Source organism: Cyprinus carpio, chromosome A7 (genome assembly GCF_018340385.1).
Source record: "Cyprinus carpio isolate SPL01 chromosome A7, ASM1834038v1, whole genome shotgun sequence".
Classification (NCBI taxonomy): Eukaryota; Metazoa; Chordata; class Actinopteri; order Cypriniformes; family Cyprinidae; genus Cyprinus; species Cyprinus carpio.
This window is the reverse complement of record NC_056578.1, coordinates 14,418,008-14,430,080: the sequence shown is the minus strand read 5'-3', so window position 1 is coordinate 14,430,080 and position 12,073 is coordinate 14,418,008. Positions and strand designations below refer to the sequence as shown.

General features: G+C 36.9%; 1 protein-coding gene and 1 long non-coding RNA gene across 3 annotated transcripts; one reads left to right on the top strand and one right to left on the bottom strand.

Annotated features, from left to right (window-relative positions):
• The first annotated feature begins 270 nt into the window (after window positions 1–270).
• Window positions 271–6,654, top strand: LOC122145605 (N-acetylaspartate synthetase-like). Of its 2 annotated transcripts, none has more exons than XM_042759828.1 (3): window positions 271–590; window positions 1,725–1,888; window positions 6,012–6,653. In XM_042759828.1, the coding sequence occupies exons 1-3, from the start codon at window positions 271–273 to the stop codon at window positions 6,377–6,379; spliced, it is 852 nt and encodes a 283-aa protein (XP_042615762.1). In that variant the 3' UTR covers window positions 6,380–6,653. The 2 variants fall into 2 exon arrangements, with proteins under 2 accessions (XP_042615762.1, XP_042615761.1); XM_042759827.1 differs by having other exon boundaries at window positions 421–586; window positions 1,693–1,888; window positions 6,012–6,654.
• LOC122145606 lies at window positions 6,229–7,885 on the bottom strand. Its single transcript, XR_006160428.1, has 3 exons — window positions 7,788–7,885; window positions 7,491–7,550; window positions 6,229–6,364 (listed from the first exon to the last, which is right to left on the bottom strand). It is a non-coding gene; the product is annotated as an uncharacterized LOC122145606 (long non-coding RNA).
• Between the last annotated feature and the right edge of the window lie 4,188 nt (window positions 7,886–12,073).

Here is a 12,073-nt window from a genome sequence, read left to right as displayed (position 1 = left end):
GCCGTCATGTGGCACAGCGCTGAGCGGCCTCCCACTGCCGGCACAGCCGCATCCAATCAGGGAGGTGAGGAGAACACCCACACCCCAGAATCTGCGTTATAAATACTACTTGCGATGCACCGTCTGCATAGTCTTGGTCGTGAGGGAGGAAGCTCAGGGTTGCAGTAGTACATCAGTCTTTTTTCTTTCCATAATAAAGAAGACCATCATCCATCTTTTGTTTTTTTTTTTTTTCTCCCCCAATTTCAGTTCATTTCAGGCCAGGGTTGCATGCATTGTTCGTCTCCCAAAATGGTTTGCGAGACTAAAATCGTTGCAGAAGAACACGAGGCCATAGCTGGGACCAAAAAAGATTCAATTATAGTTTCCTCCGCGCAAATGTGGACGTCTTCTTCGCCTTCTCCCAGTGCGCTCGAGAGTAAGGTTGAAAAACGGGACCAGGTTTTTATTCGCGAGTTTGAACGTTCGGACCATGAGGAGGTGCGCCGGATCTTCAACGAGGGAATCATGGAGCGGATACCCAATTCGGCATTTCGGGGTCTAAAACAGCAAACTAGAACCCAATTTATCTATGCTTTACTCACAGGTATGTGGTCAAACTATGGGTATAGGATGAGCGTAACGGGTTCCTCTGCAACATGTGAAAAATAAGCTCTGAGCTGTTTGAGTTCATTTATAACTAAAGCGACGAGCCTAATCAATTCAGACATTTAATGCGTAAAACTAAAAAGCTATTTCTTTTTCTCCGCTTACATAATGCTTTTTTTGTTTTAAAATGCCAAGTGAATATGAGTACAGGAGTCACAAGGCAGCAGCAGTCCAGAGCATGCGGCACCGGTGAATGTGTGTGCGCGCACCCGAATGAATGAATGAATCCCCGCGCGCGAGCGCACAGCGTTCCCCACATACTCTCATGTTAGTGCAAGAAGTTGTGTTTGTTGCCTGTTGAGATATGTTACGTTTTTGTTTACAGAGAATTGTTAACTATCAATGACACGTACAATATTTAATGATTATTTCCTTTTCATGTTTACTAATGATTTTCAGTGGTTTTCGACTACAGGCGTAACCGAGCACCTTGGCGATCTGGCTAGACAGTAACCTTTTTTATGCTGCCTTGAAAATATATTTATGCCACACATCTGAAATGAAAGGGGTGTTTTAACAATGTCCATAAACTTACATACTGTATACGCTTAGAGTACGCTGCATCACTGAACACATAGTAGCCTACGGCAATCGTTTTCTCAGATAAAATGAATCATAAAGGCTAATACTTGAGTAGCAAAGACTTTGTAAGCGCAATTTACAGTGAGTTGGAGTTGAAAGCACCTCTATGTTGACAGTAAACAGTGCGCATCGTGTTGCAGTGGAGTGTGTGGATAATGCAGCAGTCAGTTGCACTCAAGAGCGCCATCTAGTGTCAACATTCTCGACATATACATACTCAGATTTTCTTGGAAAAGTGAAGACCCTGTTTTAGCGCCATCCATTGGCCATTAAATTTCAAAGCCGTACAAATGTATAAAGATTTAGTTTTTTAAACAGGATACACTTTTCAATTACTTTGCACTACATCTCACTGCTCAGGGTGTTCTCCTCTACCTGCACACTCCTAGTGTGTAAAACATTTGATGTCTGTTTGTCTCTCCTCTACCCAAAAATCAACATTTGATTCTCTTTTTCTGACAGGTGTCGTTTATTTTTCTTCCATTTCTCCATAGTATGTGCTATTTTATGACCAAATCCTTCACACTGACCTTCTGCGCACCATTTATTCTAATGGGTGCACGTTATTACTACAGCAGAAAAGTCATTCTCAACTACCTGGACTGTGCTCTGCACACTGATATGGCTGACATTGAGGCATATTACATGAAACCCACAGGTAAGGCGTCATTTCAAGCACACACACATTCACAACAAAATTATCATCACAACTAGATTTTCAACATGTTTCGCTACATTTGTGAGGACATTTGAAAATATATGGCCCTCATAAGTATAGCCAAACCTGGACACACATATGAACTACTGTTCAAAAGTTTGGGTCTGTACGATAAAAAAAAAAAAAAAAAAAAAAAAAACAAGGCTACTTTTATCTGATCAAAATCACATTCCAATAAATAAATAAAGAAAGAAAAAGATCATTTTAATTTGAAATAATTTTAAGCTTCCTTCAGAAATCATTCTAATATGCTGATCTGGTGTTCAAGTTTTCTTGATTCTTTGATGAATAGAAAGTTCAAAAGAACAGCATTTATATAAAATATTTTTATTTTGTTACAATGTAAAATTCTTTACTTTCACTTTTGATCAATCTAACGTCCTTGCTGAATAAAAAATATATTTCTTAAAAAAATAAATTGCTGACAAACTTTTGAATGGTACTGTATGCATTTAATATTTGTTTGCAGATTCTGTGGTGTGTAAGCAGTTAATTGTATTGGTGAAGTCACTGACATCTAATATAAAAAAGTCACTATATTTTTAATATATAATGTATGATGTATAAAATATGTCTATGCCAAATGGCACCCGGGCACTTGGTAGGGAATATATTTATAGTAATCAAACACACAACGCTCAAATACATATATAAACATCATATTTAATTACTGAAATAAGTCTCCCAGCACCAGCTTTCCCAATCAAACATTTATCTCACCAGAACAAATATTCTCAGGATCGGTACCTGTGATACTGAGGCTAAAGACTGCACTTTACGAGTCCAAGAGGGGATGAATAGCTGATGTGTAGCTTTAATGCAGAAGACTCATGAAATATGCAGAAAGTCTCTCTCAGTTCTGCTCTTGAGGATAACTGTTTGGATTCATGTGACCCTATTGATTGAAGGGAGGGAAAATGCTGATAATTGTATTGCGGCAAACTCAAAATTACAGCTATAATCCTTAATGTACCTCATTTGTGATATAGTAGTAAACATACTAATACATACTGCAGATATTATTAAAAGCACACTTGGAAAGTGACAAAATAATGGAGGTTAGCTAGTGGCAGACGACTTGCAGGTAGAAAGTGTTCTTTTACCTAGTAGTTTTGGATCGGTGTTTCTGGAATTGTTTGCTAGATGGTAGTAGCATGTGCAGATTGAATGCTGGGTGGCTGAAATCTTTTTATTACTCTATAAAAACATGTTTTGATGTGTCTGATGGTGCTGTGTGAATTGTCCTATCATGCATGCCCTGGGGAATGATGTAAGAGTGACATAAAATTATACACTCCCATAAAGTTCTGTAAGATTTAAAAAAAAAAAAAAAAAAATCCTTTCATTAATCAAGGATGCATTAAATTGACAAATGTGACAGTAAAGACTTGTATGTTGTTATGCCTTTTTAAAATAAATTCTGTTTCTTATGAACTTTCTTCATTAAAAAATCCTAAAAACAATATATTTCTGTTTCCACAAAAATACTAAGCAACAGCAAATTGGCGTATTAGAATGATTTCTGTAGGATCATGTTACACTGAGTGATGGCTGCTGAAAATTCAGCTTTGTCATTCCTGGAATAAATTGTATTTTAAAATATATTAAAATAGAAAACAGTTATTTTAAATTTGCAAAAACATTTCACAGTATTAGTGCTAAAAAACAATTTTATATGAAATATTAATCTTTTTAAAAACATTATAAATGTCTTTACTGTCATCAGTTTTATGCATCTTTGCATAAAATAGTATTAGTTGCAGACAGTTTCTATGCATACAGACTTCTTATTTAGTCCTGCCTCAAATGAAAGAGAGAATTGAAGACTGGGGGTCAGGGAATGGGGGAAGGTGTGAATCAAAGCCCCGCTGTGAGTTATGTATGGTAGTTTTTGTTTAGTTGCAGCATGCAGACAAAGGATTCTCCCAAGGGATTTTCTCTCTTGCTATGCTAATGTGGAGTCCTGCATCTGAGGAGGAAATGGTAAAAGAATATACGGGTTGTCTGCCAGGGTGAGCTAGATGTTTCTTGAATGCACTAAACATCTATTTGGAGTGGCTTATAACATTCCAGGGACATAGTTTCTGTCAGGTACTTGGAAGATACAAACACCCCATAATATAAAGCAGGAAGATATCGCTTTAATAAGTGAAAATACACAGGCAGATCTGTTTTGCTACCCGCAAGTCATTAATGACATAATGAAATGATATTTGTGGCACATTTAATTTCCTTAATGTGATGTGAAACTGCATATTCAGCAGGAAATAGTGTTAATAATGATCATAAAAAGTTGTTCAATATAATTGCCTAATGTTATTTTTCTCCATTTTAGTGGCCTTGCACATATACACGAGAAGCATTTATCAGACAGCTGGGGAGGGGTTGTGTTGTGTGTGTGTGTGTGTGTGTGTGTGTGTGTGTGTATAGTAAAACTATGAGTGTACAGCAGGATGTTCAGTCTTACAGATTAATAGCCCTGAAGCCAATGCAGTTATGACACACACACCTCTGTGTGATATAGCAATATGTCACAACATGGCACTATGATATTCTCAGCACTACTATCTTTATGTAGAAAGACCGCAACTCCTTCTACATAAATATTACACTTATGCAGTGTTATATATTTTATGTTTGTTACTTGTGTTTGATGTTCAGTGAATTCTCTTTATGATACTTTATTCTACACAGAATAAATAGTTTTCTGATTTTAGAAGGTGGTGTTGACTAGATGCTTAAGAATTCGATGAACCATGAGTGCTTCAAAGAAGTTAATTCTTAACAAAAAACAATTAGTATGCATGATAGAAGATAACAATATTAATTTAAAACTCATTCGTTCAGACATACCTTTGTCTGTCCATATTTTTCTTGGAGAAATCAGAGATTAGTCCCGTCCTTTTGTATATATTCTTTGCAGTTTCTGTGGCACAGATGTGACAGTCCTGCCACTCGCTTCTCTCTGCAACTCCACAAGCAACTTAGTTCAGCAGAACAGAACTGAGCCTTACAAGCATGAATAATGCTAAAGATTAGAAATACCGTAATCTGTGATCCGCTCCTGTCCTGATCTGACCTACAGATGACAGTTGACTTGCCCAACAAGAGAAAGTGCACATAATCCGGTAATTCCACTTCCCAAATTCCCCCAAGTCATGGAATTCTGGGAATTATCATCAGTCATCAGTGGTACATAATCAGCATTTGAGCATATAAAAACAAATTTAAATTATGTCAATCATGGAACTCACCAATACCTTTGATGGCGCACATATTTTATTACTCTTCGTACAACAAACATTGTAAACAAATTATTACGACAGGCTTTCCATTGCACAACCATTAAAAGATGAACAAGCTAAATATGTGAAAGTAACAATGAACTAACCATAAATGTCTCTTCCCATGTGTTATATTTTATTAACAGCACATTTGGGCATCTGTAATTCCGGGCAATTGGAATCGAATTTGACTGGCATGATCCATAATTACAGACTGCTACACAGTGTGCTTAAATGTGGTTTCACATTTCAGAACTCAATCTATTTGTAAGCTGCACTCACACTAATGCAACATCACTATGTATCTCCATGTGAACGTAACTTAATTTTCAGAGTTTAAAAAATGTTTAAGGTTAATCAAGTGTTTTTTATACTTGAAAAGAGCATAACTTTGCTTAATTGTTTACCTCCACTTTACTGTTTCAGTGCAGCACATTTATTGAACATTAGCAGCTTGAATAAACCTCTCATCGGCTACTTTGCCAATCTTATAGTTTGAAAACTGAATCATTGATTCTCTATATAATGCAAGATGAATGGATTTCAATTAGTCTAGAACTGAAAGATTTGATTGGCTTGATCTTCTAATGATGAGAGGTGTTGAAAAGCAGCCCATACTATGATGAATTTTAGATTCAGATGGAAAGTGGCATGACCCTGGAGGGCAGAAAAAGTTCTTACTCTTAAGTTTTTCATCAAGACACTTTAATTGAAAACTAGATTTTACATATAGCTGCCAAAGTTTTAGTCTAAAGATCTGTTTGTTTTGATTCCCACAGGCTCTTGTTTCTGGGTGGCAGTTCTGCAAGGCCAGGTTGTGGGCATCGTGGCAGCGCAAGGCCGAGAAGATGACAACACATTGGAACTCCGTCGCATGTCAGTGGACTCTCGCTTCCGTGGAAAAGGCATCGCCAAGGCTCTGGGTCGACGTGTTTTAGAATTTGCCATGTTAAACAACTACTCGGCTGTGGTTCTGGGAACAACAGCAGTCAAGATGGCTGCCCACAAGCTGTATGAGTCGTTGGGTTTCCGGCGAGTGGGAGACACTGAGGACTACACGCTACCAGGGATGACCCGTTCACTGCTGGAGAGGCTCTTCTTCCAGATTCGCTACAGCCGGTATCGATTACAGCTTCATGAAGAGTGAGAGACAGAGAGTTAACATGAGTGCAGAAGATAGAATATAAACGACAATGCTTATTCTACCTATTTATTTATGTTTTTGGGCTTTTTTTTTAAGTCCTATGTGTTCCTACAACCTTTATTTTTATTCATTTTAATTTGTATTCTTATTTTCATGATCATTGTTTTTTAGCAGAACGTTTCATTCCTTTGACCAGGACTTATTCTTTCTTTTCATGGTCATCTTGCCCTGAAACACCATGAACAAATGAATAGCCCCAAATGATTTTTTGATTGGATATAAATGTAAATGGGTTCACAGTGATAGATTCTCCTTTAAAAACACATTATCAAGGCAGCTAAATCTGCCTCTGACCTGTTTCTAAACCATTCTATAGGCCGATCCACAGAGTAGCACAGACCACTATCATCACAGTTCATGATCCAGTGGACATCGGAACTGGAGGGAAGGAGGTAAAGTTTGATCCACCTTTTCTGATGCCACCTTCCTCCTGAGGAAGTACGTTTGAAACTTGCAAAAGCAGCAGTCTGGTGCGAGTCAAACAGTCCATCGAATTGTAATTTTTTAGTCCAAAGCACAGAATTTTTAACTGTGTCAAACTGATGAACAAAAAGAGCTAGAAATGTGATTATGATGATTTACATCCCTAAGCACCTCTTATTTAACAGGTTATGATAACAACTTTGCAATATAATCTTTTTTGTTTTGTTGAGAAGGTTCCTAGTGCCGTGGCCACAGTATCAACAAAGGTCAGAAATTACTAGAAAAACATGAATGTTCATCATGTTAAAGAAAACTAATTTTCTCTACACTTAATTTGGCTGACATAACAGTTACAGTCAGTGAATTTCACGTTTACAGATATAAGTGCTACAAAAAAAAAAATAACTTGAAATCTAGAAATCTAAAAAAAAAAAAAAAAAAAAAAATCATCACTTGAAATGTGATTATAAGAGTACACACATTTCATATACTGCGATAATCTGTATCACATAATTGTCATTGATCCGATTTTAGCACATATCTATATTTGTGTATCGAATTAATGAAGCTTTAATAATGACTTAATGAAACTTTTGTATACTTTGTGGATAATTTGGGGAAAAATACTTACCACAAAACTGCTGAATTGTGGTCATGCTTCCCAATCTGATATTGCTCCTCCGATGCATATCTAAAATACAAACAAAGCAAAAACAATCAGACTGCAATTGTATTCAAATTAAACTTGGGTGACATAAAAGCAGCAATATGAGGATAAAACAGAAATTAATCTGAGCACAAATCTAAATTTGGATAAATATATATAAAAAAAATCGACTGTATACGTACACAGTATATAAGGCGTTATATTCTGGAACTATTCAATATGTATATGTAAAATGTTTTGAATACATATATTATGACATACCCGTAATCTCTCTCTGTCTCTATCCTCCTATCACAGTACCAGCACAGGGAGAGATACAAACCACAATGAGCCTCATCTGTGACATAATGTTGTATAAAAGTTGAAGAAACTAAATGTGATTTAAAATGCATAGAAGTAACATGTAGTGCAACAAAACAAACAAACAAAAACATAACAAATAAACATGAACATCGTCAGTTTTCCTCGACGTTAACCCCACCCCCATCCGAATAATCTGACTGCAACCCTGGGCCAGACCTCTCCCTCCCTTTCGTCCCCACCCTTCATCTCCACCCCCATCTCTGCATGCGCCACGGAGTCTTGTTGCGCTGCCTTTTTTCCCATTCTAGCTTGTACTATCCCCATACTTCCCTCCCTCTGTGATGTCACAGTAGCAGTGCGGAGAGTTGTGGGCATGGCTTAGAATGTGAGATGGGCGGGGCCAACCAAATAATAGGACTACCCACCAGCTTACTGCTTCAATGACATCACAGCTGCCAATAGTAGAATGCAAGAGCAATGCAAGTATGTGGCATGCCTCTGTACCTGGTTTGTGCGTACGGTGCCTGCCCTGGAAAAGAAGTATATTTAAAACTATGTAAAACAAGCTTCTTTTTTTAACTGAACATATAACAAATATGTGTGTTTCATTGTTCAAAGAAACTGTTGCATGAAACGTCTTTGAAAGAAAAATGAGCAAGAAAATACCATCTTTCACATGGCAAGTCTTAAAAGTGGAGCTGTTTTCTTTATTATATTTCTATGTAATTTCAGTTCATGCTAAAATTCTTAATGTCATCTTTTAGGATATTGTGAGATGTCCTTTTTCTTGTAAGAAGGCCTTGAAAATTATTTATCTGAATGCGCCGTTTTGATTACCGTTCAGTTACGTGACACTTCTCACTTTACTTGAGGACGTCGCTATTTTAGCCATGTGGGTTGAAACGAATAAGGCACTTAGAAAGCAATTCACTAGACACAACTTTGCCAGTGTGTGCCAGTCAAATTAAACATAGCATTCACCTGTTTCCCTTAATATTGACTCAATAGGTGGTCAGCTACGCTGTGTTTGAATGCACTTAACATCCTTAAGAAGAAAGGCTGGGATGACTGAATCCATGATGGGATATTTAATCTATCAGCACGAAGGCCAGTGTAAACCCAAAGCAAACAGCCTACAGATCGCTTACCTGAGATCTTGTGAAACATTTGCGCTAAACTGTGAAAGGTTAAAACAATCCACAAACACACATAAATGGAATAGAGTATGAAAATATACAAGGAGCGCAATTATATTCAATTCCACATTAAGGAATCAGCATCAGATCAACTGGAAAAACACACTAATGTCTTAATGGGATTTACCATAGTGCTGGCAGATGTGAATGTACACGGCAATCAGCAATGTATACGTATTTTGAAGATCCAGATTTGAACAGTGTTTGATGTACTCAAGGTCTTTTGCTATGAGTGTTATTCTTATTCTGTAGTGCAACTGCCTTGAAAATCCTTATCTTATTATTCTGAAATGCAGTTAGCATGGGATTAGGGATTTCATGTATACGGTTGCATGTATTGTTGCCAGATTGAAGAGAGCCTTATTGTAATGCTAAAATTGCAAGCAAGTGCAAGAACACCATGATCACTGCTTGTGTTTAACTAACCCGTTGACCAGTCCCTGATCATGTCGCTAGTTTTGCACATGCTAAAACTTTTGCACATGCTAAAGGCTCAAATAATTTGGATTTATGTATACAGTTAGTGTGTCATGTGTGGGTTTAGACTGGTGACTTGACTGGCTAGTGAAAGTCTCTGAAAGTTGAAGCAGTGTGGCCAAGTTGTTACGCAAGGATAAAAAGCTGGGAGTTTACCCATGTCTTAAAAAAAGAAAAGAAAAAACAGAAATAAAGTGCATTCTTTGTATATATATTTCTAGTGTTAGTTCAAAAGAACAGTTGATAAGGCATTCAGATTGACCTTGGTAACCTGCATGAAAGAGATGGCTGCTAAGAATGTTTCACTTAACAGAGGAGGAGAAGGGAGTCTGGGAAAATCCACAATGGTAGATGGTCTTGCTTCATCACGGTCACCCTTTAGTTTAGGGGATGCATGGAACAAGCCAAAGCACCAATGTGTGGAGCTGATCCCTTCTCCCTTCATTTTCTAAGTTGAAAGCACTCCCTTAACTGTGGCTTCAAGTGCCAAGGAGGTAGTGGCACTTGTAGTCCAACTGTATTATTATTTTTTCTTTTTTTGGTTCATTTTTTTAAATAAGGGTTTGTCTTGCGCTTCTTTATTATCCACTACAATGTATTAAAAGTATTTTTTAAAAGATAAATTTGCCAAAGTCGAGATGTTTGCTGTATTTCATTCTTTTGCCGTTTGTCTTTAAGATGTTACCACAACTCATCTTTGTAGAATTCATTTGGAAATCAAGCCTATGTGCCATTTTATCAAGCAATAATACAAAGTATCACAGCTGAAAAAAAAACAACAACATAAGAATATGATCCATGAGATTATAAAAATGTTAAAATGCTGCATTGATGTTCAATCCCTCATCCTTTACTGGTGACAGTTGCTAAGATGTTATTAGTATCGGTACAGCAACATCACCACGGGCAAGCCAAGGCCTGACAAAGTGTGAATGTGAATTTTATGTTTTGTATATTCTCATAACGTCTTATATTTCCTTTATTTTAATTACAACTAACATGTTTACTTGCTTCTTGTATTCTTCAGTTTTTGCTGGATTTTTATGTTAGTTTTACTGATATGAAGCCTGGAAAAATAAGTGAGAAACCTTTGTGACTGGGTGATGTCATGGGCCTCTGAAAGTTGTGTGTCATGCTCTGAACCACGATTGGTCGGTCTCAAGTATCCACTGTCTCTGAGTGCAGTCTCCAACTATCTGTGACAGTAATCAAAAAAATCAACACCACACAACAGTTTTAAAAGTGACGCAATACGCACAGGTTCATATTAACAGAGCTTTTATGATTTTTCTTAAAAACAAAAACAATTAACCTTTTTTATTAACATTTTAATATCTGTAAAGTTGTAAAGTGTAATTTACTGTAAATAGCATTTGGGAACATTTTATGATCATTTTGTAACAGAAACTATATAAATATAATTAAGATGTTTACAAAAAATAAAAAACGACAACTGTACACTTTGGGAAACAACTGCAAACTGAGACTCAATTCTAACTATACAAACAGCATACATTTGTGCCAGTCAGAGCAAAAGCAACTTTCAGAGTCCCAGCATCCTCTTAGCACTTATTATGGGCTTTTAGAAGTTACAACTAGTGACTAATTTATGGGTAAATCCCTGGAAATACTTTGGAAATGTATGGCACTTAAAAGATAATTTCACAAGTTGGCAGAAACACCTTTTCTTTACCTTTTAAATGCTCATGTTTACATTTCTGGTGTAAGTTGGCATTAGTTGCCCCGTTTTATGTCAGCGTGGTCACATTTCAGTCATTGGCTGCCTGTTACTATAGAAACAAGCCCACACAAAGCACAGCAGGGAAATGATATGCGGCCATACATGGGGCGGGGTCAGAAGCCACAAATGGGGCTGGGTAGAATTGTGTTTTAGGGAAAAATGAGGTTTGAGGTTTTCAGCATGGTAAATCTGACCTTGCTTTACCCATTTGGTCACAGTGATCACCTGGTTCTTTGAGTCTGAAATCATTGTACTGCCTGACCTTCCTTTGAAGTTTTTATTTTTTATTTTTTATAACTGCTGTTTAAGTTTCCCCTTTTTCATTAATTTCCTCAATACACAGGAACTTTGTAAAGATGTAAAGAAAAGTTTTCCTGATTTATGAAAGAAAGGCTGTACATACTGTATCAATTAAAGGAATGATTCATAAAGCTTGTACACGTGTCTGAACAAGTTTTAAATGCAACAGATGCACACATATCAAGAACATTCAAAAATCTAGTTAGATAAGGGCAACATTATTTACCTCTTATTATGGCAATATGGTTTGGAGGCCTTTGAAAATACCTTTGATTTCAGCAAGTCAAACGCCATAATACATTTCCTAACTATAAGTAATATGGAAGTATTCAAATAAATTTGTTTCAAACATGATCTCATTACCGATCCCCCGTTACACATCCTAAAGGATCTTCTCCACCAAATCTCAGTGAGGCTAAGCATTAATTAATGACTTTTAGATAGAACAGACGGATTATGACCTAGCAGGGTAAATGGTTTCTACTCTCAGCAGCGCCAGACCTTTAAGAACAGGCTTTCAGGGATATCTT

Excerpts from the sequence above, each read along its gene's own strand:
- LOC122145605 (XM_042759828.1), top strand. The coding sequence starts at position 271 with ATGCATTGTTCGTCTCCCAAAATGGTTTGCGAGACTAAAATCGTTGCA. Across the intron at positions 591-1,724 it reads TATGCTTTACTCACAGGTAT|TATGTGCTATTTTATGACCA; the intron begins GTGGTCAAACTA and ends ATTTCTCCATAG. Across the intron at positions 1,889-6,011 it reads ATATTACATGAAACCCACAG|GCTCTTGTTTCTGGGTGGCA; the intron begins GTAAGGCGTCAT and ends TGATTCCCACAG.